This window comes from Natator depressus, chromosome 1 (assembly GCF_965152275.1).
Source record: "Natator depressus isolate rNatDep1 chromosome 1, rNatDep2.hap1, whole genome shotgun sequence".
Taxonomy (NCBI): Eukaryota; Metazoa; Chordata; order Testudines; family Cheloniidae; genus Natator; species Natator depressus.
The window spans coordinates 196,714,520-196,741,150 of NC_134234.1; the positions used below are offsets into that span (position 1 = coordinate 196,714,520).

General features: G+C 43.7%; 2 protein-coding genes across 4 annotated transcripts in view; one reads left to right on the plus strand and one right to left on the minus strand.

Annotated features, from left to right (window-relative positions):
* The first annotated feature begins 236 nt into the window (after window positions 1-236).
* On the plus strand, window positions 237-21,032 carry ATP1B1 (ATPase Na+/K+ transporting subunit beta 1). Its single transcript, XM_074973673.1, has 6 exons — window positions 237-509; window positions 5,523-5,651; window positions 15,236-15,391; window positions 17,055-17,239; window positions 18,123-18,203; window positions 19,701-21,032. Exons 1-6 carry the CDS (start codon window positions 410-412, stop codon window positions 19,965-19,967), a joined length of 918 nt encoding a protein of 305 aa, XP_074829774.1. The 5' UTR covers window positions 237-409; the 3' UTR covers window positions 19,968-21,032.
* The window catches only part of NME7 (NME/NM23 family member 7), a 159,286-nt gene continuing 153,278 nt past the window's right edge, over window positions 20,624-26,631 (minus strand). For all 3 annotated transcript variants that reach the window (XM_074973651.1, XM_074973661.1, XM_074973643.1), the window contains exon 13: window positions 20,624-21,121. In XM_074973651.1, the coding sequence (XP_074829752.1) occupies window positions 21,089-21,121 (33 nt within the window). In that variant the 3' untranslated portion in view covers window positions 20,624-21,088. The remainder of the gene's footprint in view (window positions 21,122-26,631) is intronic.

The window sequence follows — 26,631 nt, forward strand, 5'->3', positions numbered from 1 at the left end:
GGGGGGGGGGGGGAGGCTACAACCGGAGCCTCCTTGCAGGCCAGCCACGTGCTTCCCCCTCCCCCTCCAAGCCACGCCCCCTCCCCCCAATCCCGCTTTCATTGGCTGCGGGCGTTCGGTGGGCGGAGCCAGCCCCCGGGAGCCGGGCCATATAGCGCGTCGCGAGGCGAGGCTCCGGCCGAGCTCGTGTCCCCGGCCGGCGCGGTTCTGTGAGCGTGGCTGGGAGCCGGCGGCCCGCCTGCGTCCGACCTGCCCCGCGGCCGGCACCGGCCCGCAGCCCTCTCCGCCTGCAAAGCCGCGGCCGGGGCGTGCGCGGGAACCAGCCGGCAGGGCAGAGCCTCCGCTGTCAGGGGGCCAGTGGGATTTTCCCGTGTCACCTCCGCGCCCAGGCGGGGCCGCTCCCTCCCCCATGGCTCGCGGCAAGGCGAAGGAAGGCGATGGCAACTGGAAGAAATTCATCTGGAACTCGGAGAAGAAGGAGTTTCTGGGCAGGACCGGCGGCAGCTGGTGTAAGTGCTTCCCGGGCCCCGTCTCCGTGTGCGCCGGCCCCTGCCGCAGGGGCAGCTGCCGGAGCCGAGCCCTCCCCCCACCCCCAAAGCGGGCTGCGGGTCTCGGGTGGGTGTGTGGGTGCGTGGAAGGAGGCTGCCGGTCCCCCGCTAACGCGGCCCCGCAATAACTCGAGATAGAAAGGTGGCGGGGGCAAGGAATTGATTCCCTTGTTAATGGTAATCGGTTTAGAGCAAACTAGAGACCATCCCTCTCGCATCCGGATTAAAAAACACACCCCGAACTTTCTTCACTGGTCTGAAATGCTGCTTAGATGATGATGTTGTTTTTTTTTAAATCATCATCATCATCAACAACCGAGACTTGATTACGCCGGAGTGGATTTAATTTCTGGTTCCTTGCTGTGTTACCTTGAGCTGTTAGCTGATTTTGGGGCGGCTGGTTTCCTTTCTGGAAGAGATGCTGTATCGCTTGGGGGAGATACAGCGCTTATTGTTCCAGGCGGAAAGCGATTGTGTGTGGTGGTGTCTGATGTAGAGGAGGAATCTTGCCTCGTCTTTTGATCTTGCCCACACCCTGTTGTCCAGCCTGTTGCCTAGATTTGTCAGGGATGTTTGAAATCTGAAAGGCTGAGCTCCTTCCCCGCTGGAGAAAGCTGCTTGGGTGTTTCTCTTTTCCTGCAAAAGGTCATGCTGAAGGGCACTGATGTAGTTAAATCTGAGTCGTGACTGCGGTAGGGGTGGGGTGGGCGGCTGTGTGCGCGGGGGCGAACAACCCTACACATGCATACCTCTCGCTGTTTCCCACCATTCTCCTCTGCATCAGACCCTTTGTAGAGGAGCCAATGCGGCTGGCATGGTGTCTTTGGAGGAGGGCAAATTGTGGAGAGAGCCAGGAAAAGGGGCTCTGTTTAAAGGTGTTACAGGGATGGCCTCTGAAATTGAGGGTAGAGGCTTTTGTGTTACAAAGAGAGACTCCCTGGAATCTAGCTAGCTCGGTGGGGCTGCTTAGCTGGGGAAGCAAAGGGTTAATAATGCATCAGAGCTCAAGGTTAGTCAAGGTGACACCTCAAAGCAGGAGGTAACCAGAGGCACTGGGCTCTCTGGGCAAGGTCATCCAGTAGTAGGACATTGGGGTTTGGTTTTCCTGGATGTGTGGATGGTCCTCTTGGGCTTTATTTACTTTCCCCTCCCTGCCTCCATTTGGAGGAATAGCCTGCCTGAACTGGTTTGGGGGGGGGGGGGGGATGAAAGAGAGGAAAGGGCTGGGTGGGGAGGAAGCAGGGGAGACTCAGGAATGAGTAAGTCCTTGAAGCCAGTCTCCTAGCAACAAAATGTAACTTGAGTGAGACCATGAGGTGTACAATGGCTCAAATCTATTGCCTCCTCCTTCCCTTCTCCTTGCTGTGTTTCTCCCCACTCTTCCTCCTAAGTCAGAGGCAAGAAGGACCCCCACTTCTAGGTGCATCACAGGCTGCATTGCACTAACCAGACAGATACAAGGGGCTCTGTGAAGATCTAGGGCATCACTTCCCAGTTTTTCCTCCCTCCATCTTTTTGGCTCCTCTCTCTCTCTCTCAGTTCTCTATACAACCATATCTGTTTGCTTTTGGATTCTAATAGTCTGCAAGCTCTAGTTCATTTTAAGTTGACCCTGGAGGAAAGCAGCTCTATTTCTGTACAATAAAACAAAACACGAAATACGCAGTGATCTATAATTTGAGAAATGGTGTGTTTGGTTCCAGCTTGACCTAGCATGTGGCTGTTAGTCACTGTGTTTCTTTCCCACTTCCCAGTCAAAGTTACAAAAAAATACTGTTTAAAATATTTTCAGTCCACTGTTTTTTGTTTTCTTTTAAACAATCAAGCATCAAAGATGGCGGTGACACCTCTTTTGTCTTAAACAAGGAATACATCTCTCAGAACTGAAGCGCTAGGCATGGTTGTCCTTGGGGAGAGGGCATTTTGCCCTTGGGCTCATTTTTACCTAGCTGCGTTTTAATCAGCAAACCTGGGCTCTGTTTATGAATAGTGAAACTGTAGAACTGGAAAGACTTTTTATCCACCCTTTCCATTCTTCCTTTTTTGGGTGGTTTAAGGAAGCTGAGTTTACATCAGAACCTGGGGGAAAAAATGTTTTTTTACACTACCTCAATATAGCTGTATAAGCAAGAAGTATCATGTATAATGTACTGATTACATATTGTACTATACAAATAGTACTTGGAGAGTTGTCTATTTATATATGAATTTTAAAAGCCTTAGTCAGTTTTACAGTTGCTGCCAACCAAAGCTGGCCTGCCACCCTCATTGTTGAAGTCAGTCAACAGGGGCTGATAAACCGGATGTGGGGTTGCCATCTTTAGATTTGGCAGGCAGAAGCATTAGGACACCGTGTAGGAGGCTCTCACTATATGCTTATGCGTGAGCAGAGAATTTAAATACGTTTACTGTGTGGGGCTTTACAGATGTGTAGGATGTGGTCCCTGCCACAAAGAACTTTATACCTAAATATCTAGGGCCAGATCCCCATTGGTGTAGCTCCCTTAAAAGCAGACAAAGCTATGACAAGTGTACATTAGCTGAGAATCTGGCCCATGTATTACACACCAACCTGTAGCAGGCACCTGTTTCTCATGTAAGCCCTTGTGGTTTGTCAGTGCATTTGCTTGATATTTCCTAGAACCCAGGCTGTGTACCTTGTAGAGTAGAGATCTTTTTACGCTGTTCAACATATCTCCAACCAGGATGTTGTCAATACTACCTCCTGGTACTGCCCATTTGATGTGATCCAGGAAAAAAAAAAAATCAAAGGCAAGCAAGCACATTGCAGACAGCAGCGCTCTTGTTTGGTGTATTACAACAGCACCTCCTTTGACTGGTCTGGAAAAAATTTCCAAATCTCTCTGACATCACAACCATTTGCCTAGAGCTGCCTGGATACCAAAGAGTGTGATTAACTCTGAGTGTGCCAAAACATAGTGCTGCTGAGTTCAATTTCATGAACTTCCTGCTACCCTACCCCAGTGAGGAAGGAGGAAGTTTGAGGACAAGGCCCAACTATCTTAGTTTTTTCCGTTGTTTGTCCCACCCATTCCTGCTGTTCTTACTTTAAGAGACTGAAAATAATTAAAGCCAAGGAGAAGAGAATTGTATTTGAATTGGGCTGCTTTTCTATGCTAATTGAGTACAGGAAGAAAGCTTTCTTCTCTTGCACTTTGTCCTTCCTTCCCCCACTCCAGAGGGTTCAGAGAGTCTTTGTTTTTAGGGCTTGTCTACAATGGCACTTTACAGCTCTGGAGCACTGCAAGTTTCAGTGCTGTAAAGAGGCAGTGTAGACAGTGCTCCAGTGCTGGAAGCTATTCCCCTTGTGGGGAGGTGGTTTTTTTTTTATAGCGCTGGGCCAGCGCTATGCCACGATTACACAAGGCACAGCGCTGACTACACAAGCCACAGCACCGTAAACTGCAACATATGCTTAAAGAAAAGGAGTACTTGTGGCACCTTAGAGACTAACCAATTTATTTGAGCATGAGCTTTCGTGAGCTACAGCTCACTTCATCGGATGCATACTGTGGAAACTGCAGAAGACATTATATACACACAGAGACCATGAAACAATACCTCCTCCCACCCCACTCTCCTGCTGGTAATAGCTTATCTAAAGTGATCATCAAGTGCTGATCATTTGTGCTGGAAATGGCCCAACTTGATGATCACTTTAGATAAGCTATTACCAGCAGGAGAGTGGGGTGGGAGGAGGTATTGTTTCATGGTCTCTGTGTGTATATAATGTCTTCTGCAGTTTCCACAGTATGCATCCGATGAAGTGAGCTGTAGCTCACGAAAGCTCATGCTCAAATAAATTGGTTAGTCTCTAAGGTGCCACAAGTACTCCTTTTCTTTTTGTGAATACAGACTAACAGGGCTGCTACTCTGAAACCTGTTACTTGTGATTGTTACTGTTCCCTTGATTAGCATACAATGGCTTGGCATGGGCTGGTTTATCCTTTCTGTAGGCTGCCTGGTGATGCCTAGTACAGCATGTTACTATGCAGTTAATCTTATTTGAGATAATCCTTGTAAACCAGTAACTGATATCCAGATTCTGAGTAGTGTTGTGTTCCTTTTTATTTTCTTGTTATTTCAGTCCCCCCTTTCCTTTAGACCAAAAATCTGGTTATATAATTGGCTGCTTCAGCTGGATGATGGGGTAATGCTGGGAGTTTTTTATTTATATAGGAATTGTCAAACCACAGTAATACAGGTAATACAGTAATACAGCACCTGGAACCAACTAGACAATAGCCAATATGAAGCCTAATTTTGCTCCTAGCAACCTCTCATTGTCCTGTGTGTGGAATTAGGCCCACAGTTGAAGATTGGGGTTGTCAAAGGATCCTAAAAGAATTAGGTACCCAATTCCCAGTGGAATTCAGTTGGGTTTGAACTGTGAATTCATTGAAATTTCCAGCTCCAAGGCTCAATGCTAGTGAGCAGCTGATGTCCGTGGGCGTTGTGGAAGTGCTGAGCATCCTAAGGACAGGCACTTTAAGGATGTCCTTTACTACCACGCAGGCTTGCTTCACTGAAAATCAGTCCCTTATAATGCAGCACAGAGTGATGTTACTGGATCCACCAGGAAATAAGTCCCAAGCTTTAACCTTCACATGGTGGTATTTTTTTTTTAAATGAAAAAGTTGGCTCATAGTATCAATATGTTGGAATGTGATCTGAATAAAATCAGAAAATTGCTTTGTTTATACAGCACCTAGCACAATAGGGTTCTGGTCCATGACTAGGACACCCAGACACTACTGGGATACAAATAAATCATACAAAAACCACGTGCCACTTGCTGACTGTCATGACCATGATCCCTAGCTCAGTCCTCTTGGGCAATTTCAGTGTCACACTTAAGCGTGCTGGGTTTTCCTTCAGTGGTAGAAAAGGATGAAGTTTTGTGCTCAAACATGGCTGCGTCAAGGGCTTGATTGTTTCTCTGTTCTCTTGCAGTTAAGATCCTTCTCTTCTACCTGATCTTCTATGGCTGCCTGGCAGGTATATTCATTGGGACCATTCAAGTGATGTTGCTCACTATCAGTGAATTCGAACCCAAATATCAGGATCGAGTGGCACCCCCAGGTAATTTAAATCACAGGCCCATGCCTGACTGTACAAATCATTTCAAGAACAATAATTTTATTACTCGGGCGTGATGATGGAGTGCTGTTCCATTGCTGTGGCACGCAGCTAAAATGGACTGGTGCCTTATCGTGACTATCAATCAAGCATGTCGAAAAGTGGTGGGTATGTTCTCAACCTGTGTTTACAGCATTGTTGTTTTTCTATTGAGTCTTAATGAGAATTAAATGTTGCATCACCTATAACATTTTCTGAAGTGAGATCTGAGTGTGCATGATTGGTTTTATATTAAAACAAATTAATGTAATGTGGTTTAGATGTTACGGCTGTCAGGACACCTGGGTTCTATTTTCATCTCTGCCACCTGATATCCAGTGGTGACCATGGACAATTTGCTCCACCTTTGTCTCTTTAACTCTTTTCTGTGAAATGGGGGAAATAATACCAATCTCTGAGGTTTTTAGAGGCTTATATAACTACTGCTCATAGATTCTTGGAAAATCTGGGAGTGGAAAAGGGGAGTGTGTGTATGAGAGAGAGCTCTTGTTTGAATGAACAGCCTGTCGGTACTGGATGAAATACAGCCAGAGTTTAAAAAGAGAAAGATCAGTTAGGCAGCATCTCTGAACAGTTTGCATGAGGTAAAAGCAGAGAGAATGCCTTGGCAATGCAGCAGATTCCCTGCTTTGTCATATCCAGCCTATTATGCTGTCTGGCTCTTGTTAAGAGTCAGTGACTGGTAGGCCATGAGAGTGTAGGGGGAGGAGTCTTGCAACTTTCTGCTTTCCCACATTACAAATGACCTTGAGGCTGCTTGGCATTGGGGATGGTAACGATTTGTCTCTGTCTCTCACTGCTTGCTGTAAAAAACAGCTCAGAAGCTTTTAATAACAACAGTAGTATTTTTAAGTGATGATTTTGAGGCTGCTGGCAAGGCGCAAGGCTCTGGTGTCAGAGAGCATGCTGCAGCCTCACCAGGGGGTTAGCAGTGCAGTGGTAAACTATGTGGCTAAGCTATATTCTAGCTAAGCAAGGACTATCATTCTAGCCCAGGGGGTACATGTACCCTGAGGTCTTCCAGGGGGTACTTCAGCTAATCTAGAGATTTGCCTAGTTTTACAACAGGCTACATAAAAAGCACTAGCGAAGTCCATACAAACTAAAATTTCATACAGTGACTTGTTCTGTATTGCTCTATACATTCTACAACTGAAATGGAAGTACAATATTTATCTTATAATTGTATGGTAAAAATGAGAAAGTAAAAGCCATTTCTCAGTAACAATGTGCTGCGACACTTCTGTATTTTTGTGTCTGATTTTGTAAGGAAGTAGTTTTTAAGTGAGGTGAAACTTGGGGGTACACAAGACGAATCAGACTCCTGAAAGGGACACAGTAGTCTAGAAAGGTTGAGAGCTACTGTTCTAGCCTATACAATATCACTCCAAGCAAAAATCAAAAGGCAGATCTTCCAGAAGCCTCACCGCCAACATTTTAAAGGAAGTGTTTTCAAAGGATGAAACTTGGAACAAGGGCTAGAAACCAGCTGTATTTTTATGATGCCTCAGAAGGCGTAAACGTTGCACCAGGTGCTGAAACGTTGGCCTGAACCCATCTGGCGTTGACATCTGCAAGAGAGAACTGATTGCTTTGGTCAATATTAGCAGCCCTTTCTTTTTTGATAGGGCACCAGAGGGGAAAATGGATAGTGTAGCATTAAGCATGGCTACTAGGATAATTAAGATAGAGCAGGCACTACATACCATATGCATTAGTTTTGGTGGAGGAATCTGCTTTTAAAGAAGAAAAATGTTTACCCCATGAAACTACATGGAGAAATACAAGGTGGAGGAGAAATTTTGATGTGCAGAGAGTTTGATTTTCAGGCTGCATCCATACTGACTTGCTGAATGATCTGATATCACATGATCTACTTGTTGTAGCTAAACTTTTGCCAGTGTCTTCACTTTAATAGTAATTTTGGAGGTCTACTTCTGAATTGAGATTAATTGTGAGCTGAAATTTTTTCATAAAACCTTAATCTAGAGAGCATTGACTAGGTTTTAAAAATGTTGACTGGATGTTGTGCAAATTGACCTTCAAAAATAAAAGAATTGGAAGGTGGGTTGGTTTCAAGACACGATTTTAATGTGTGTCATTAAAAATAAATCCACTTTGATTTCTAGAAACGGGTTGCAGGCATTGACTTTCTGAAGACCTGGGAATTTGAGCATGCAGACTAGACTCCCTGGGCATGCAGTGGTACCAACATGACAACATTTTGCTTCACAGTCAAAATGGAATATCCTATAAATCTGTATATTACTTCCTTTTCCACCCCCTACTATGGGTGTTTGAAGCCCAAGACTTTTAAACCATTCAGTGCACTAGCGTTAAAGTCCCTGCATTGGGGGCAAGCATCCTTCTGTCTCTTGGAACCAGTTGATATTTGCTGTTCCTTGACTGGACAGTAGAGGTCACTTACACATTGGTAGGGAGTGAATGTACCTATGCCTGAAGCCTTTCCATCCTCATGCCAGCCTAGAAATAGTGTAGCTCTCAGCCTCAGCCCTCATAATAGCCACTAGTCTGACCTCTGAATATACCTTTTCAGTTATGGAAGTGTATGAGTTTATATCTCATCAGCTTTGCAAAATGGCAATGAAAGTTGACCAGCCCAGGCACAAAATCTCACTGGATCTTATCACAGTGGTGATGAATAAAATGGACTCCTGTCAAACAGGAAAGTGGACAAGTGGAATTTTGTGTATTAGAGAGAGGGAGAATAGAAAACCTAAATTGCCTCTCATTGGAACCACTGTAGACTATTGGCTACATAAAATACAAATCAATATTCCCCAGTGAACGGCACGTGCCCAGATATATGTGGGGGGAGTGGTACAAAGTGACAGGGCCCCAGCAACTATGACTATTAAATGTACTGGTAATCCAGTACAATGGCAGGGTTACAGGACTGGGAGCTAGAAAAACCAGACTTCTATTGCAGTCTCTGGCTGTGACCCCTTGGGCAAATCACATAACCTCTTTGTGCTATTTTGCAGATTGGGGAGGGAGAAATAAAACTTGTCCTTCTAGAGCACTTCAGAAAAGTTCAGAAGAAAATGCTAAATAACTGTTGTGCATTAGCCTCATTGCTCTAGCAGAAATGCTATTGCTGTTGTGAAATCGAAAGTCATGCTGCCCCTTACTGGGTGACATTGATGTGGGAATAGCTCCATTTCTTTACCAGATGGCATTAATATGCTAGTTACTGCTTGCATTTGACACAGCAGGGATATTCTGCTCACTCAGAAGCTAAATTACAGTTTTGTACCTCTCCATAAAATACTGCTTTTCTAGGGGGTTGTGGTGGAATCAAAGGTGTTCAACATTGCAACTACAGCAAACACCGATTCACTTTAAAAGTACAACAAGGAAAATGTATGTGGAATTCTAAGCCCTGTTTAAGCATGGTATTTGGTTAGAAATTCTGATATCTGTGTGAGGGAATAGGACGTTTTGTCTTAAACCTCAGTATAGTGTGCTGTAAAAAATATTATCAATTGAGCCATGTATTTCTGTTCTTGCTGTTTGATCCTGGCTGCAGGGGTGGGGGGGAAGGCCACTCCACACCTCACAGAGAAAAGACCCTCTTCAGAAACTGGAGGAAAGGACTCTTCTGTCAGATCATAGTGTTTAAAAATGGTTCCTGCCCCTTTAAATGGCTCCCTCCTGTGCCTGTGAGGTGGTGTAATGGAAAAGGCTGTTCTGGTACATAGTGATTGATTGGCTCACTTAGCTTACATAGCAGCAGTAAATTAAATAGAGGTCAGTGTATTTTAGGTGGTGAGTCTGCAACTGTCCTGGGGGCAGCTCTCTGCAGGAGGCAAGTAACATCTTTTCCCTCTGCCTCTTATCTCTTAAGAGTGGAATCTGTGAAGTCCAAACTGCAGAGGGCACCTGGTCACTGAGCCATGCAGCACATATCATTACAGTTTGAGAAAGTGCTCATGTTTTCCTCAGTGGGAGTGGATAGAAGACTAGTGTGACACCAGCACATCAGGGTTTTAAATTCGTTCCATCTGGGTGTGGGGTTTAAGCTTACTAAACTAACAGGACCTTGAGGGTGGTAGCTTGCTCAGAATTACTGTGGGACTGTCTTGTGAATCTGTGTATGCAACATCCATCAGCACTTAAAAATGTGCCTTCTAAGCCCATGATTGTCTTTAACTGGAAATAGCGCTGTATTATGAAGCAACACTACTTAGTCAAAGTTCCTCATTTAAAGCCTTATTTCCAAACTACAGCTTTTCCTTCTTGAGTTGTTCTGCAGGGGAAAGGCCAGCACTTTAGACATGCTGCTTTTCTTCCCTTGCCTTTAATTTTGCTTCCCATCCCAGGTGTGCACACTGCTCTTACAGGGATGTTCATGGGCTGCTGGCTGCACTGCCTGCTCTTTAAGAGGATTGAAGCATTTATTCTGGGTGGTTGTAGGCTTGCAAAAATTAGAGGGATGGCAGACACAGTGAGAAGCGGTAGGTCTTAAGGTTGGGCCTCAACACTGTGTCTGTAACACAGGTGAGACGGGGAGGGGGAAAACCAGTGATTTAAAGAATCCTCACATTATCCCTGTGAAATTAACAGTGGTATTCCTGTTCCTCAAATAGGTAAAATGATGCACAAGATAGATTAAAGACCCAAGTCACATAAGCACGTGCTTCTCCTTAAACACAGGCTTAAGTGCTAATGAAATGAATGTGACTTAGGAATTTCTTCTTCGGGGGAATTCTACTCAAAAAAAATTAAATTTTGTGCACAATATTTTAAAATTCTGCAAATTTTCTTTGCCAAAATAACACTATATAATCATGCCAGTTTCAATTATTTTGGTAATTAATTTAAAAATGCCTGTAAGCAAGTATGTCTCTAAAAATACAGACACACACACAAATTCCCCCAGGAGTAGAGTTAAAGAAACCCTATGACAACCCAGTTCCTGTTTCTCTGCCCCCTACACCTCCAAGAGTCAAGGTGGGGGGGCCAGATGCTCACCACCTATCCCCCCAGAGGCAAGCTTCAGGCCCCCTTCCCCCCAGCCCAGACAATCACATTCCCTCCCTCCAGAAGCCAGCCTTGTGGGGGATGGGACGGGACCCCTTGCCCAGACACTCTCACCCTCTTACCCCCCAGGGATCCAGAGGGAGAAATAGCCTGATGCTTGGTCCCAGGTTTGCACAGAGTTTTCTGTGTGCCACTGCCTCCTTCCTTCGGGGTGTGCTGGGAACTAAAGCTGCTGGGAACCCTCCAGTTCCTTCCCCTGGTCTTGTCTTCTATGTGTGAACTGAGCTCTTCCGGGTCCATCGGCCCCTATTGGTGGCCAGTATCTCTGCAGCCCATTTCGGGGGAGGGAGGGAAATTCTCCACCATTGTGCAGTGGTGCAGAATTTCCCCAGGAGTGTAAATGTGCTTAAGTGCTTTGCTGAACTGGGGCCTTAGTGACTTGAGCCAAGGCCACAGGATGAGCCATTAGGAATAATTTCTGGTCTCCCATCCTTCCTAGTGTACTAGCCCCTAGGTGCCAATTAAATATTGGAAGTTGGACAGAGGCGCCAATGGCATCTTTCTGATGTAGGGCAACAGCTCTCAACCTTTCCGGACTACTGTCTCCCTTTCAGGAGTCTGATTTGTCTTGCGTACCTCACTTAAAACCCTCACCTTAAAAGCTGCTTGCTTACAACATCAACATAAAAAGACAAGTTTCAGAGTAGCAGCCGTGTTAGTCTGTATCCACAAAAAGAAAAGGAGGACTTGTGGCGCCTTAGAGACCAACCAATTTATTTGCGCATAAGCTTTCGTGAGCTACATGCATCTGATGCAGTGAGCTGTAGCTCACGAAAGCTTATGCGCAAATAAATTGGTTAGTCTCTAAGGTGCCACAAGTCCTCCTTTTCTTTTTATGCAAAAAGAAAAGGAGGACAAGTGTCATAGCACACTGTGACTGAGAAATTGCTTGCTTTTATTTTTGCTATATAATTATAACCATTTTTCTCACATGTCAAAAGTGAGCTTGAATGGTGGGCTTGACTGACTACTAGTGTGCAGCTACATTGTTATCCCTTTGTTTAGTGGCTTTAGCTTGATATTGGGTGGTGGGGTTTTTGGTTTTTCTTTTTTTGCTTCAGCAGAAGATGTACAAAAGGGGGTAGGGTTTTCTGTGAGTCATGTGCCCTAAATAAAGTATAGCTTGAATGGTCTAACGACAGACTGTAGCGTGTACTTTACAGCTTCTGTACAAAGGCGTTTCACAATATTCTGCTATGCTTCATCTGTGTTCTCAGTTCCCTGGGTGAGGGGAGGAAGGGGGTGAGTGACTTCTCTACAAGCTTAAATCAGTTGAGAAGCTAATGGTGTTGCCTGAAGCCCACATACAGAGGGCCACCTTAAATAACTAGGTTTCAGAGTAGCAGCCATGTTAATCTGTATTCGCAAAAAGAAAAGGAGTACTTGTGGCACCTTAGACTAACGAATTTATTTGAGCATAAGCTTTCGTGAGCTACATGATGCATGCATCCGATGAAGTGAGCTGTAGCTCATGAAAGCTTATGCTCAATACATTTGTTAGTCTCTAAGGTGCCACAAGTCCTCCTTTTCTTCTTAAATAACTAGTGTGTTTCACATTCACCAGCTGACAAGGAGGAGGACTGGGAGGGAGGGGGTTAAAAGCTACTTGCTATCACACACTATATTTAGCAACGAGGGTTTTGTGTGGATAGCAAAGTTAAAGGTTCCTAAAAAAACAAATGATTGTCAGACTCTTATACAAGCAATTGTAATTTTGATAGGATTTAATTCTGCCAGTGGGGAAGGTAACTTTAGTTCTCAATTTGCAACATAACCCAACCCCGGGCAAAATATATGAAAGGGAGAACTAAGAGAGAAGGTTAGAACTTCTTCCTGAAATAAAACTTGAAACCATGAGCTCTGCTCACTGGCTGTCTAGCTATCTTTGGCTGCTGGGGGCTGCCCTCAGGGAAACAAAGCAAATCTTTGTCTCCTAGGTTACAAATTCCAACTTTGGGAGGAGGGGATGGGGGACGCTAAGCAGTAGTACTCAACTGGCTTTGAAAGACCTGATAGAATTGTGAGCCCATGTAGGCAGCTGAGTAGCTTCAGGCTGCATTGGAGGAAATTATTGTTGTTGGCAAAACATTTGTTTGAAAGTTGTCAAAGCAGATGCCACTTTGCTGCTATGCTGTGCTCACTAAAGCGAAGGCAGCAGACTGAATGCAACCAGGAATCCTAATGATCGCAGGGTTTGCAGCAGAGGCCACCACAAAAGCAGCATGAACTCTAGTTCCCATTATTTTAAACTTCAACATTAGTCACGCATCAAGGCATTCAATTAAAATGTGACCTGGACCTCATGCGAGTGCAAATATTTAATAGAGTTCTGTAATGACTAAGGGAATGGTTTTCCCTTTGACTGTGTGGGTAACTTCCGTATATTAATTCCCCTTCCCCCCCCCCCCCCCCCCATCCTTGCCCTTTGGGTAATAGACAGAGCAGAGCTGGTTATGGAATCCAGAATTCTGGCCCCCAAGGCAGTGTTCTAACCAAGGGATGATGTTCCCATTTACCCCATTCAATGAAATGTGTCTGACCAAAGAGGCAATCAGCGCTGTTTCTGTGCAGAAAGCCCGGAAGAGATCAGTAAGAGGGAAAACACAATGCTTTCGAGAAAGCCCAGATAATGATTTGACTCTGCTCTGAGCTCATGATGCGAGTAAATGTCACTTGGCTAGCGTGGTAATTCCTGCACAGCATAAGAGGGGAGGGTTATAAAGTGCAGAGGCCATGTGGGGCTGGAAAGTGTTCTGGATGCCTGGTGGATGATCAGTTGTGCCCCCACTTCCACATAGTGTAGGATCAGAGGGCAGACAGCTGTGTGGTCTTAGTGATATGTCTGAACAATTCTTGTTGCTGGGATCACAGCAGGCTTGCAGTCTGGCATAGCCTAACTTCCAGCCCCAGCGCTCCAGTGTTGTTGCTTCTGTCAGCCTAGCTGCCTTTACACTGGGGCTTGGTTCAACCTAACCTTGGTACTCGGGGTGCAAAACCTTTGAAGCCCTCAGCGACATAGCCAGGTCGATCTTAGTTTTAAGAGTAAACCAATGCTTAGTTGTGGAACGTTACCATTTCAGGCTTGTAAAAATGAAATTTCTACTTAACCAAAGAATGGAGCCTTATCTGGTACAGATTTTCCTCCTGTGCTCCATCATTCACCATGGGAGGGAGACTTTGTCCTGATGTCAAAATAGATCTTCCTGGTCTGGTTTAATTCAAGGCTGCAGTCCACATCCCTCTTCATGAATTAGGAGTGTGCCAGGGAAGTGTGAAATCTTGGTAGCATTTTGAGCTGAGGTTCGAGAGCAGTTACACCCAGACCATTTTTTTTCTTTCTTGCTAGATGTGAGAGGACAATGATCAATCTTCTTTGCTCTACCTCTCCTGGGCCAGAGTTTCCGAAGGCCGTAACCCAAAAGCCAAGTGTGTGTCATTTTGAAAATGCACTCTATCTCCAGGCTCTGGAGCTGTTCTTGAAGGGCAGAAGCAGAGTAGTGGGTTCTTCAGTTCCCTCAGGTAGTATCTGAACTTTGGCCCATGTCTCAGTCTGTTAGCAGAGGCACCCCCAAATCACTAGTTGCTTCCGAAAATCTTGGCTTTGGACTGCTAGCACTACTCACTAACCTGCGTTATTTCCTAAGTCTGTGTTTTTTTCCTAGTGGATTCTAGACATTTTCTTAGAAACCTCACCATCTTCCAAGCCTTGAATTGTTCTATCCGCCAGAGCATTGTAACCATTGAGTAGAATTCTCAAAAATACCTAAATGACATTGAAACTCAGTGGGACTTTGGCTCCTAGCTCATTTAGGCACTTTTGGAAACTTGTCTAGAATCCATTTGAGGTATCTCGGAGCCTAGGACAACTCTGTGCTCCTCCTTACTTACCTTAAGGCCCAGTTCAGAAAAGCACCTAAGCACATACTTACTCGGAATGCTTTCCTGAGTTGGAGTGTTTGGGAGGTGTCTTGAGCCAGCATGCTTGGGCCGTGCACCGTCCGCTCTTGTTCTGCTGTACGCTAATCCACATCAGGCTGTGTCCAGCCTCCATCTTGTACAGTTGACCCAGGTCTGTGCTGGATTAGAGTGTACACAACTGGTGGGGAAGTAACAGAGCCAGATACCAATGAAGCTGTAGGCTAGTAGGCTGTGTACCGCATGCTGGAATGTTGAGTATATTTAAAAAAACAACTTGTGCAGTGGCCCAAAACACTGCCCCTGCCACTATTGTCGGACGGTGTTTTGGGCCATTGTTGGAAGCAATGACTGAGCTGTGTCTTAAACACAGCACCTCCAAGTGAGCTAAAATCTGAAGAACTTCAGTGTCTGTTGGTTGTGCAGACTCTGAAATCTCAGTCATGTAGCAGTTTCTAGAAGAACAGACTCTTTCATGCACTATACATGTTGCCTTGATCATGTGACTTTTGGGTGTTTAATTTTTTTTTCTCCTTCTTGCTCCTTAGGTCTGACCGTAATCCCCCGAGTACTAAAGACAGAAATTTCCTTTAGTATTTCTGATCCCAAAACTTATGAAGAGTATGTGGCAGGCCTTAACGAATTCTTGAATGCCTACAACAATGATCAACAAGCCAACAATATGATATTTGACGATTGCCCTGGTAAGCAGACTCCTGGATATGAAGTTCTGATTGTTTTCACGTAGCTGGAGGCTCTATTAGCCACCCCTCTCCTAAATGCATCCATCAAAGAATCCAGATAATACTGGTCATTGTTGTTGGTGTTGGTATAAGCCCTGTAGAATATCTTTCGTAGGGACCAACAGCATGATGGTTAACTTTAGACTCTCCAGCTAATTAGCTGGTCTTGAAGGTGCTCATGACTGCCTGTTGTCCAAGTAGAATGCATGAGACAGTGAGCTTTGCTGTCCAGCTCTGACAAGCTTATGGGTGGGATTGTGAAAGCACTGAGCATTGGCCAACCTCTGCTCCCCTCAGAGACAATAAAGGGCTTTACTGCTGTCTTCAGTAGGAGCAGGGTTAGGCCAGTGCTTAGCAAATTTGACAGTTCCACCCTATGTGCCCAAAGCAAATTAAGAATTCAAATCCTCGCCTCCAAAAGCTGTTAGTGTGGGGAAGTGTCCCTTTCCATGGCCCCTGGGGTGTAGTAACAAACTAAAAAAAACAAAACAAAACGCTGAAAGCACTGTTGAATCTCTTTCCTTCTGGTCTGAAGGGAAATCTGTATTTAAAGCATTTCTTGACTTGCTCCTCCTCTGCTCCAACAGCCAGCCAGGGGAGAGGTCATTACCTGGAAGCCATTTAAATCATGACACCAGCAGAATATTTTCTCTTCTAAGTAGAGAGAGTGTGTTGGCTGCTCTGGGTCTTGACCCAAACCAGATCACTAGGCTCAAATACATAGCAAGTAGCCTTTCCAGTAACACTAGCCCATGTGTATTTTTCTGTAAGTCCAAAGGCCTAAAACTCCCATCATTGTCTTTCCATTGTCATAAATGGAACAGGTCACAGATGGTCGGTAGGTTTGTTTTTAAAGTGGGCTTAAAATGCTTGTAAGTTGTTTCAGATCCTCACCCTCTACCAGAACATCTCAATTATAGAATCCACATTTCAGTGTCCTTTGCAGTCTAATTTTCGGGGCCAGATCATGGAGCTATGTAGATTTACACCAGCTGCATGGACTTCAGTGGCATTATGCCAGTTTACAGCTGCTGATCACCTGTCCCTCAGGTCAGAGTCAGAATGTTTTGAGCTTCCTTCCCTTCTGCAGTTGGTGGCTTCAGCTAACACCTAAAGCATTGCTCTAAATGCATCTCCCTGTTCTGATTTAAGTGTGATATCAACTCTTGTAGGGGAGAGAGCCCTGATCGCTTAAAGGGGGGCCTTTTCTCCTAATGTAATTCAGCAAAGCACCTGTAATGGACTGCATGTAGTGTTGACTTGAAGGGAGATGTGTGTGTTGGAGAGAACATATTTCTGACCAAATCCCTCCTGTGACCCAAAACCTCACCTAAAAAAATTAGAAGCAGTCCATGCACACACTCATTCAAGGAAAAACACCCAGTAGAAAATAGACTTGCCATGTTCAGTAGAGCACTTGTCACTGAATGGCTTGGTGCAGATCCATGAAGTCAGTCTGTAGAAGGTGGTGTCTGTTTAGTTTTGATTACTACTAGACCAGGGGGGAGGAAAGGGATTCCAATCCCAGGGAAATGCTCACAGGAATGTTGCTTTCCTTCTCAAAGCTTTCAAGCGTGAGTTCATGCTGCATGTAAGTGTTTTGGCTTTCTGCCCCTCCCCCCAGAAAAACCTGAAGACTACATCGACCGAGGAGCATTTAATAATGGCCAGGGTCAGAAAAAAGTCTGCAGGTTCAAACGTGAGTGGCTGGAAAACTGCTCCGGAATACTTGATACCAGCTATGGATACAAAGATGGAAAACCATGTGTTGTCGCCAAGCTGAACAGAGTTCTAGGCTTCAAACCAAAGGCAAGTGCTTCTTTTCTCTTCCTAGTAATTTGGGGGAAGTGATTTCATAGCAGGAACAGGGGACTGGTCTTGGAAAAGCTATTTACTCCGGACTCTTCTCCTCTATAAAATGGAGATATTAATGTCTACCTTGCAGGGTGGACGCGAGGCTTAAATAATTCGTGGAAAGTGCTGTAAGAGCCTTCAATGATAGTGCTATGGAAGCACATTGCAAATCGAGTCTCTTGATGCATCACCTTGGTTCAGGACTGCCAGTTGCCTTCCCCAGTTCAACCACTCAAGTTCTAGGCTGACTCTCTGGCACTGTACCAGAAAGCAAACTCCCATGTGGGCTCTGTGCCATTCCTCCATTATCTGTGATACATACGCTTTCCACAATACCTTTAGGAGATTTGCTTTGCCCTTTGACCACAAGCATTTATTGGGGGGAGGGGTGTTCTCTCAGGCTGTCAAGCTTAATCTACTACTGAATTCACTAAGAGGAATTTTTTTTTTTAACTGCATCTGAACTGCAACTACCCTGCCCCCCTCAGGAAGTTGTCTGTAAAGCTTCTCTTGTTGGCAGATTCAGATTACTGCTGGTGAATTGGTGGCTTCCATGGTCACTTGCTCACAGTAATGACTTAAAATCATTGCCAGCCTGAGCTGGCTTTGAAACTGTGATCTAGAAGCAAATCTGGCTCCTGCCAATAGTCCTCCTCCCTCCCCATGTCCCCTGGGACTTTGACACACAAGGATGAGGCCATTTGTTGGCACAGTTCTGAATTTCAAGAAGACATGCTGGAAACTAATCAATGTGCGTGTTTTCAATGGAGTGAGTCTGAAGAGCAAAGAGATTGTCCAGTGTGAAATGTAACACTTGCTTGTTCTGGGTTTCTTTTAGCCTCCACTAAACGACAGCCTCCCTCCCGAGATGATGGGAAAATACAATCCATATGTAATCCCCATTCATTGCTTTGCCAAGGTAAGTGGGAAAGTGTGTCCATGCCTTTCACACAAGAGACTGATCACGTGTCAGGAATCAAATTTCCTCCAAAGCCTAAAAGTAAAATTTTGTGAATGTGCAATGAACTCGGGCCATGAAAGGGCAGAGCAAGCCAAAACCATAATATACACCATGCCAGTTTTGTATAAGCAGAGACTCGTGCTTCTAAGCCATGGCTGTGGGAGGACATGTACATTCAGTGATGCTGTTTATTATCCAGGAGCTTCTTTCTCTGGCCCCAGTTCTCTTAGGGTAGGTCTACACTACCCGCTGGATCAGTGAGTAGCGATCGATAAATTGACCCCTGATATATCGCATCTAGTCTAGATGTGATAAATTGATCTCTGAGTGCTCTCCTGTCAACTCCGGAACTCCAGCACTGCGAGAGGCACAAGCAGAGTTGACGGGGGAGCGGTGACAGTCGACTCACCGCAGCAAGTCGATCTAGGTACGTTGACTTCAGCTAAGCTATGCTTATAGCTGAAGTTGTGTACCTTACATCGACTCTTCTTCTCCCCTCTCCGCCCCCTCTCAGTGTAGACCAGGGCTTAGATTGGTACAGATTGACTTAAAAAGGATATTTTAAAAAGTGAGCATGCTTCAATCCTGAGACAGGAGTCAAGTCTTAATGCTCATTCGCTCCTTGAGCTTTCTGCTGACAAATGATGCTCCCCCCACCTTGCCATTCCTTTTGACAAGGATATCTTCCCATTAGGAATTGGATTGAGGCAACTCATTTCACAAAGGTCAGTGAACAACTAATAATGACTGAATGTTGTCATTGACCTGATCTCTGGGAAAGGTGATCTAGAAATAACTAAAAGGCACTCCTCCTTCCCCCTCCCCCCCTCCCCAATCCTTTCAGCCATCTATTCCCCAAAAGCAAGGTCTCTTCCAAATAGCAGTATCCTCCCCTGGGGTAATTCATTTACTCAAGCAGGAAATTTGTGGAGAATAATGCTAACTGAAAAAGGCAGAATTTTTTATTTAAATCTGTCCAAAAATTTTAAATTGAACTGCCAGAGGCACAGCAAGCTTTGCCGATTTTTGGGCCAGTTCTAAGAGGGAATTATTAGAATTCAGGATTTTCCTGTACCCTCTGCTGTAGATAACAATGAGTGGCCAGGGAACAATAATGCTGATCTTACCAAGCAGCTGGAAAACAACTTGAAGTTCTGTGGTGACATAATTTGAGTGTTTTTTGTGGAACTACTTCCCTTATTAAAGGTAAATAGGATTGGATTATGTTCATTGATTTATTTAATTGCCCACATTCTACTACTGTGTAGCTGTCCTCAGCGATACTGAATTGGTTGGAATGAATGAAGGTAACTTTATTGCACTACCCAGCACAGAAGTCACATGGTGATGGCCAAGAAGGGTTCAGATAATCAGGTTGGATGGGGGTATATAATGGTGGGGAATATTTACAAAATGGGGTTTGGACAAGTGGTTTTTTTCCCCCTTTTTCTTTAGAAAGAGGAAGATGTTGACAAAGTTGGCACCGTTGAATATTATGGGATGGCTGGCTATGCTGGCTTTCCTCTACAATATTATCCATACTACGGCAAGCTGCTCCAGCCACAGTATCTCCAGCCTCTCCTGGCAGTGCAATTCACTAACCTGACCTTAGACATGGAAGTGCGTGTGGAGTGCAAGGTCTATGGTGAGAACATCCATTACAGTGACAAAGACCGTTTTCAGGGACGTTTTGAAGTGAAATTTGACATAAAGAGCAGCTGATCATAAGCACAATTTTCTTTTCTCCCCTCCTAGCCATTTAAAAAGTAAAAAACCTACTAGTCTTGAACAAACTGTCATACATATGGGACCTACACATAATCTATATGCTTTACACTAGCTTTCTGCATTACTAGGTTAGAATGTAAACTTCAAGTGTAGCAATAGTGACAAAATATTTATTCTACTGTAAATGACAAAAAATTGAGCCTTGGGATGTGCCCATTTTTACTGTAAATTATGATTCCATAACTGACTTGTAGTAAGCAGTGTTTCTGGCCCCTAAGTATTGCTGCCTTGTGTATTTTATTTAGTGTACAGTACTATAGGTACATACTCTGGTCATTTTTCAAGCCATGTATTGTATCTGTTTTCTACTTCTGTGAGCAAAGATTTTTGCTGCCTGAGGTGTAAATACTCAATGGGACTAGAACTGGCATGGTACTTTATTTTTTCCGTTTAAAGATAAAGGCCCACCTGTGAGACTATTTAACAGCACTCCATAGATCCTTTTTATTTTCCTGTGGTGTAAGGGTATTTTATTTGGAGGGGTGGCAGGGGAAACTAATTTGAGTTCATGACTAAATAAAAAAGGTGATTGTGTACTGTGCTCCGTAGTGAATGCTCTTTCCACCCTCATCCTCCACTATGTTGTGAGAGACCTGAGTCAGGCTAGCCCCACCAGTGATGACTGATGATTATTTGCTTTGTGTATACTTTTTTTTTTTTTTTCCCCTCCTGCTGGCAGCATCACACCATGTGGTGCTAATGTCTTTATTGAATGTTTTAACCATTTTCATGGTGGAAGATTTTATATTTATGCAGTTGTACAATTTTATTTTTTCTGCAAGGAAGTGTAATGTATGAAAAACCAAAGTCACTTGTTTGAAAATAAATCTTTATTTTGAACTTTATAAAAAGCAATGCCGTACCCCATAGAATGGTGTTAAATGTTGTCTAAAGTGCAAAACTCTGTTCTAACATATGTAATAAATAGCCAGGAGCACAGTGCTCTTGCTCTTGTATTTCAGTCAGGTTAAAACATTGGACAATAAATGAATGAACACATCTCTCCTTGTGTCAGTCTTTCGTTCAGGAACCCAAGATAGTTCCATGTTCTGCTGTCAGTTGTCCAGAATCTTGAAAAAGTACTGGACCTGTAAAAGACACACGTGAACAATAGCATCAGTGTGAATCCAGCTGGATCTCTGAAACAAATCAACTGTACTTGGTTTGCAAGAAAAAAATCTTGGCTGTCAGAATGTACTGGAATCTGGCTGTATTTAGGGGGTAAAAACCCTGAATGTTCCTGCAGTTAGTAAATACAGCTATAGCCAAGTCAGGTACTATTTTTCTATAACTTTAATGGGAAGTGATTTGGTTTTAGCACTCTGGTCTTTCCATAATTCCCTTGCAACAGTAAAAATAAGATGTTGATAGCTTTAAAACCCAAGTCAACATCCCATCAAAAGTAAATATCCTTAAATCAAAATTAAGTTCTAAAGCAGCACTTTCCTTCTCTGTGTGACGAAATTAACATTTACTGACAATCATATCCTTCCAAGCCTATTTATTTTACTTCTAGGAGCTCAGTGCCATTTTTAAGTTACATTTCAAAATGTAGGCCTGCAGGTTCCTCTCTCAAACAGGTCAAAAACCTTTTGAGTTTCGGAAAGGTAAGGGCTCCTACATATTATATGCTGTGGGTACATCAACTGTTTTAGACCATATTAACACAGCAGCAGGGGTTGTGCACTAATCTAACAGGAGTAGCTGAAATGTAAATGTAGTGCTTACTGACCAACAAACCTGTACTCCAACTTCCTTAGCACCTAATGCACCTTTAAGGCTGAGTTGGCAGTCTAACACCCTTCTAAAAATGTGGACATCACTGGCGGCTTCAGGCCAGACAAACTGATTCACAAACAGTGTAGTTTATACAAAATCATAATCACCAGAAACCTCCATTTAATGAGAATGTACTTCAAAGGCCCAGTAATTGAGTTATTCGCATGTGTTCACAACTATGGTTCCAACTGTTAAGGGTCATTCACTTGTAAAGGGTTTGTAGGGAGCTCAGTGTATGTCAGTCATGCATGGTAGCTCCAGTGATTTTTGGGGGGGAAGAGGTTGGCATAGGCATTAATTTTCAATGCGAGAATTTCCATCTCCAGCAGCAGTTTGAAGAAATGCAGCCTTAACTGGTGCTGTCCCCTTACGAGCAAGAGCCAGTCTTTCAACGCTGCATCTAACAGCTACAGAAGTTTTGTGAACACCACTAGCCTGAAAAAAATGAAAGCATGCCTTTCACTCACTTTAGGCACACCTGAGGCCCTGCTTGAAGAACCTTTACTGTGGTAAAAAAGGAGCTCCTACCACCAACCTAATTAGGATTGTGTACCATTTTGCAATTCATGACAGACTTTAAAAAGGTACATTACGTGTTTAATAGAACAGCACCGTAGCTCCACACCACAGAGCTTCTACACAATTTCTCCTGCTTTTCTATGCATTCCTTAACATAGACATCAGACTAGACCCATGACTGAGGCATATCAGTAAAAAGGTAACAGACTTGATTCAATTATGATAGTCACAGGTGTTTAAAGACTTATGGCACTAAAGAAAATTGCAGTGATTAAAAGGGCATGTTCCCATCTGAGAAGGGGAAAAAAAAAAAAAGACATGGAAAGTGTTAGCAGAAAGAAGCCTCTCTAATCAATCAGCATTTTCACAGTGGGTTACCTGGAGAAAGCTGAAGGTGGTACTCCTGTCCACATCTCACAGTTAGGAAAGGAAGACACCCAGAAGTAGGAACAGAATCCAGGTCTAACTCCCAGTTTGACTGACTGTGTCACACTACTTACCTTGATGCTCCTGTAAAACCAGATGTGGAGCCTCTCAAACCTGGACTGCACTGATTTTCCAACTCACTCAAGTTACCACCACAAACATGCCCCTCCCCCCAATATAAAATATTTGCAACTGGCAGAATCCAATGGATTGGATTAGACTTTCATGACTGGGAAAGTATCTTTCTGTATATTTCATCACGTGTGGCATAGCAAAATGCGGTTCCCTTGAAAAATCACCACTGAGTAGATGATGTGCCCTTTCTTAAATGCTTTTTGGGCAGTTTCTAACATCATCTAAAACTATCCCAACAGGAAGCTCTTCTGCATCCAAAAAATCATCCCCAACGAGAAGTCTGGAAAGCAGAAACTTGCAACTAGGGCCAGGCCCTCATTTTGCATGGTATGACCTGGTACTTAAAATGAGTAGTATTGCCATATCCCCAGTAAAACAGCAAGACAATCACTGGTCAGAGAGAACGCTCTTAGAGTCACTGCGTAAAATCCTAGCCCCAGTGAAGTTAATGAATTTTTCCACTGACTTCAATGAGGCCAGGATTTCACCCCTAGGGCAAAAGGATTAGAAGAAAGGCAAAAGCAGCATGGTTAAGTAGAACAGTCCATTTTTTTTTATGCTGTCACTTACAGACTCAGACTTTAAGGTCAGAAGGGACCGATATGATCATCTAGTCTGACCTGCACGTTGCAGGCCAGAACCTCACTCTCTACTCCTTTAATAGACCCCAAACTTCTGGCTGAGTTACCGAAGTCCTCAAATCATGGTTTAAAGACACTTGAGTTACAGAGAATCCACCATTTACACTAGTTTAAACCTGCAAGTGACCTGTGCCCCTTGCTGCATTCAACCCACTTCTGAAGTCAGTCAGTGATACAATGGAACATGAGTCTTTACAAACAAGACCCCTAAGAAACCAGTTTTAATTTAGGGACTGCCTACCAACCATACTGCTGCCCTGAACGGCCCTCTGTAACAGCCAAACAGTCCTATTGGATTAATAGAGGGATAATGCTTCTAACAGGGCACTGAGTTTGTTTTTTTCAGTTTATGCTATCCTTTTAAAAGAGTATGCTAGAGGAAATTGGTGGGAAGGCATTTACCAATGTACCATGCCCCAGAAAAAATACTCCCAACAAGCAAGCATGAGAGACCATCACAACCCCAGCCCTCCCTTTTCAATATAATCAAATGTTAATATTAACAGGTAGTTGTAGTGACACACAGTCTCCAGTCATGACTCGCGCTCCATTGTGTTGGTCCTGTACAACAGAGGCAGTCCCTACCTTGTCCAGCTATGTGGATACACCAATACCCAATTAGGTCTCCCACTGAACAATGGAGATAAACTGTCTGCTCTGTGAAAATCATCTGATCAGACTCTTGCCAAAGGTATGTACGTTTATTAAGAACATGCTACAAGCCACAGGGTGAAAGGCTGGCTTCACTGAACTCAATGGAAGTTTTGCCATTGACTTCAGTGGGGTCAAGATTTCACCCATAGGCTCTACATGTAAACTTCAGGAAAAACAAAACAAAATTCCTTCCCCCTCTCCCCCCCAAAAATGAACAATAAATTATATTTTTATTTGATATCTGGGCCCCATAGTAAATTCAGAGGATTTCAGTCACTAAATTCTATACCAAAAAAAGCCATCCAATGTACAAATGCAATCCAATAGAATATAACATTGTAAATTGGTTCCCAAATTTTGCTCTTTAGATTCAGTTGAACTACACTAAGTATAGGAGTTGGGAGAAAATCCTACACTTCCCTTTCTGCAAACACATGCTACACGTACACTAGCCCCGAGAACCAACTAGTACTCAACAAACACTGCACCAAAATCTGCACTGCATGCACACATGCATTGCTGGGGGGGAAAAAAGACCAAAAACCAGCTGGACTTTTGGAGAATCATACACAGAACCTTCATACCAGTAGATACATGAGAATACAGATGTGTAAAACAGAATCAGTGACCAAAAATTAAAGGAAGAAACTGGGAAACCCTAGATGTGCGACTCGTGAATTGGTGTTGCAAAGAGAGAGAGACATTTTCTGCTCCACTGTCAGAAATACAAGTCCTCCAATCGATCATACTTGATAGAGACTTTCCATTAAAAAATCCTGAGAAAAACAAAGGACAGAGATAGCATCACATAGCCTTGGGCACGCTTCTTCCTGTGTCTACACTACGAGCTAGGGGTGTGATTCCCCCGGCTCATGTACACACACTTGTGCTAGCTCTCGGCGAGCTAGGGAGAAGAGCTGTACAGCTGCAGCGAAAGCATGGCTGAGCCGTGCAAAATACAACCCCACCGAACACTGGTAGATATTGCCCTAGTGCGAGTATGTGTCCACATACGGGAATCACACCCCCTAGCTCATAGCATAGACATAGCTGGAGTCAGAGGTGAACAAGAATGACCGATGGAGATGGGATAAACACCCAAAAAATGACTATGAAGCCTGACAGGATACTGGATACTTAGATTGTAACAGAGCTGTTTGGAATTTCTGTTCCATGGGAAATTCCGACATTTAAAAACAAGGTCCCAGTTGAGAACAAACAGCCAACATTTTAAAATGTCCCACAAAATTAAAATTCCAAAATGTTTCGATTTGGGACCCCTGAAACATTTCAATTCAATAGTGTCAGAACATTTCGAAAGGTGGTCATTTTGTTTGGACTTATTTCATTTTAACTTTTATATTAAATTGATAACATTAAATTAACACTAATATTATAACCGTATAAGTAAAAACATTTCCATGCTGTCAAAAAAGTTTACACTTTTTTCCATTTTAAAATGATCAAAAAAATCGGTACTTTCCCCTTAAATGTTTTGATGTTGACAAAGCTGCATATTTCAATGGGAAACTGTTTTGCTGAATTTTGTTGACCATCTCTATCTTCAGGGGCAGGGGCCATCTTACTGTCATATGCTTGTACAGTGCCCAGTAGCTGGTCCAGGACTAGGGTTTTAATGTACTAGACCTACTTTTCACAAATAGCCCAGGTCTGTGTCTTTGTAAAATTTTATCAGCATTGTGTAACTTGTCTAAAGAATTTTGACTTCAGGTTGACTTATGGAGCGGCCTATCTGCCATCAGCTTCAAATTTCAGGGTGGTTTGTTTGTACAGTTGTGACTTTGTAAAAGCTTCCACTGCACTCAGTAGAGCTGCTACTTCCTTATTGCTTACATGGAATATTATCAGCTGTCTATCTAAACACTCTGTTCATGCTGCCAGATTGACTCAAGTGTAATTTTTTACAATAAAATGATTTCTCTCTCTGCTCTTGGTGAGATAGGCTCCTGGATTCCAGAGTGACAGGCACATTAAAAACACCTAAGAAATACAGAGAGACACTTAAAGGCAAACTCATAATAGTTGAATTTGAGAACAAGCAATCTTATGAATATACATAACGTCATTAAGGTGTTGTAGACCCCTGATCAGAACAGAGTTAGTTTAAGCCTTAGAATGTCGGGGTTCTTTTCCCATCTCTACCCAATCCTCTCAGCTTGCGAAAGTGTAAATGTGGAACACAACATGTGTCAGAGAACCAAAATGAGGGGGACAAAAAGCAGGAAAATTAAAAGGCATGGGATCTATTCCTTCAGTGTGAATAACTCTGTTTTACCTTGGTCACATGATTATGCATTTCTCATTTAACTAATTTTCAACAATAAAGGGAAGAAGACACCAAATGTGGGTGGAATATAGGTAACTTGGGGATTCGAAAGGTATAGCTCTGCCACTGACTTGCTGTGACGTCTTGGGCAAAATCA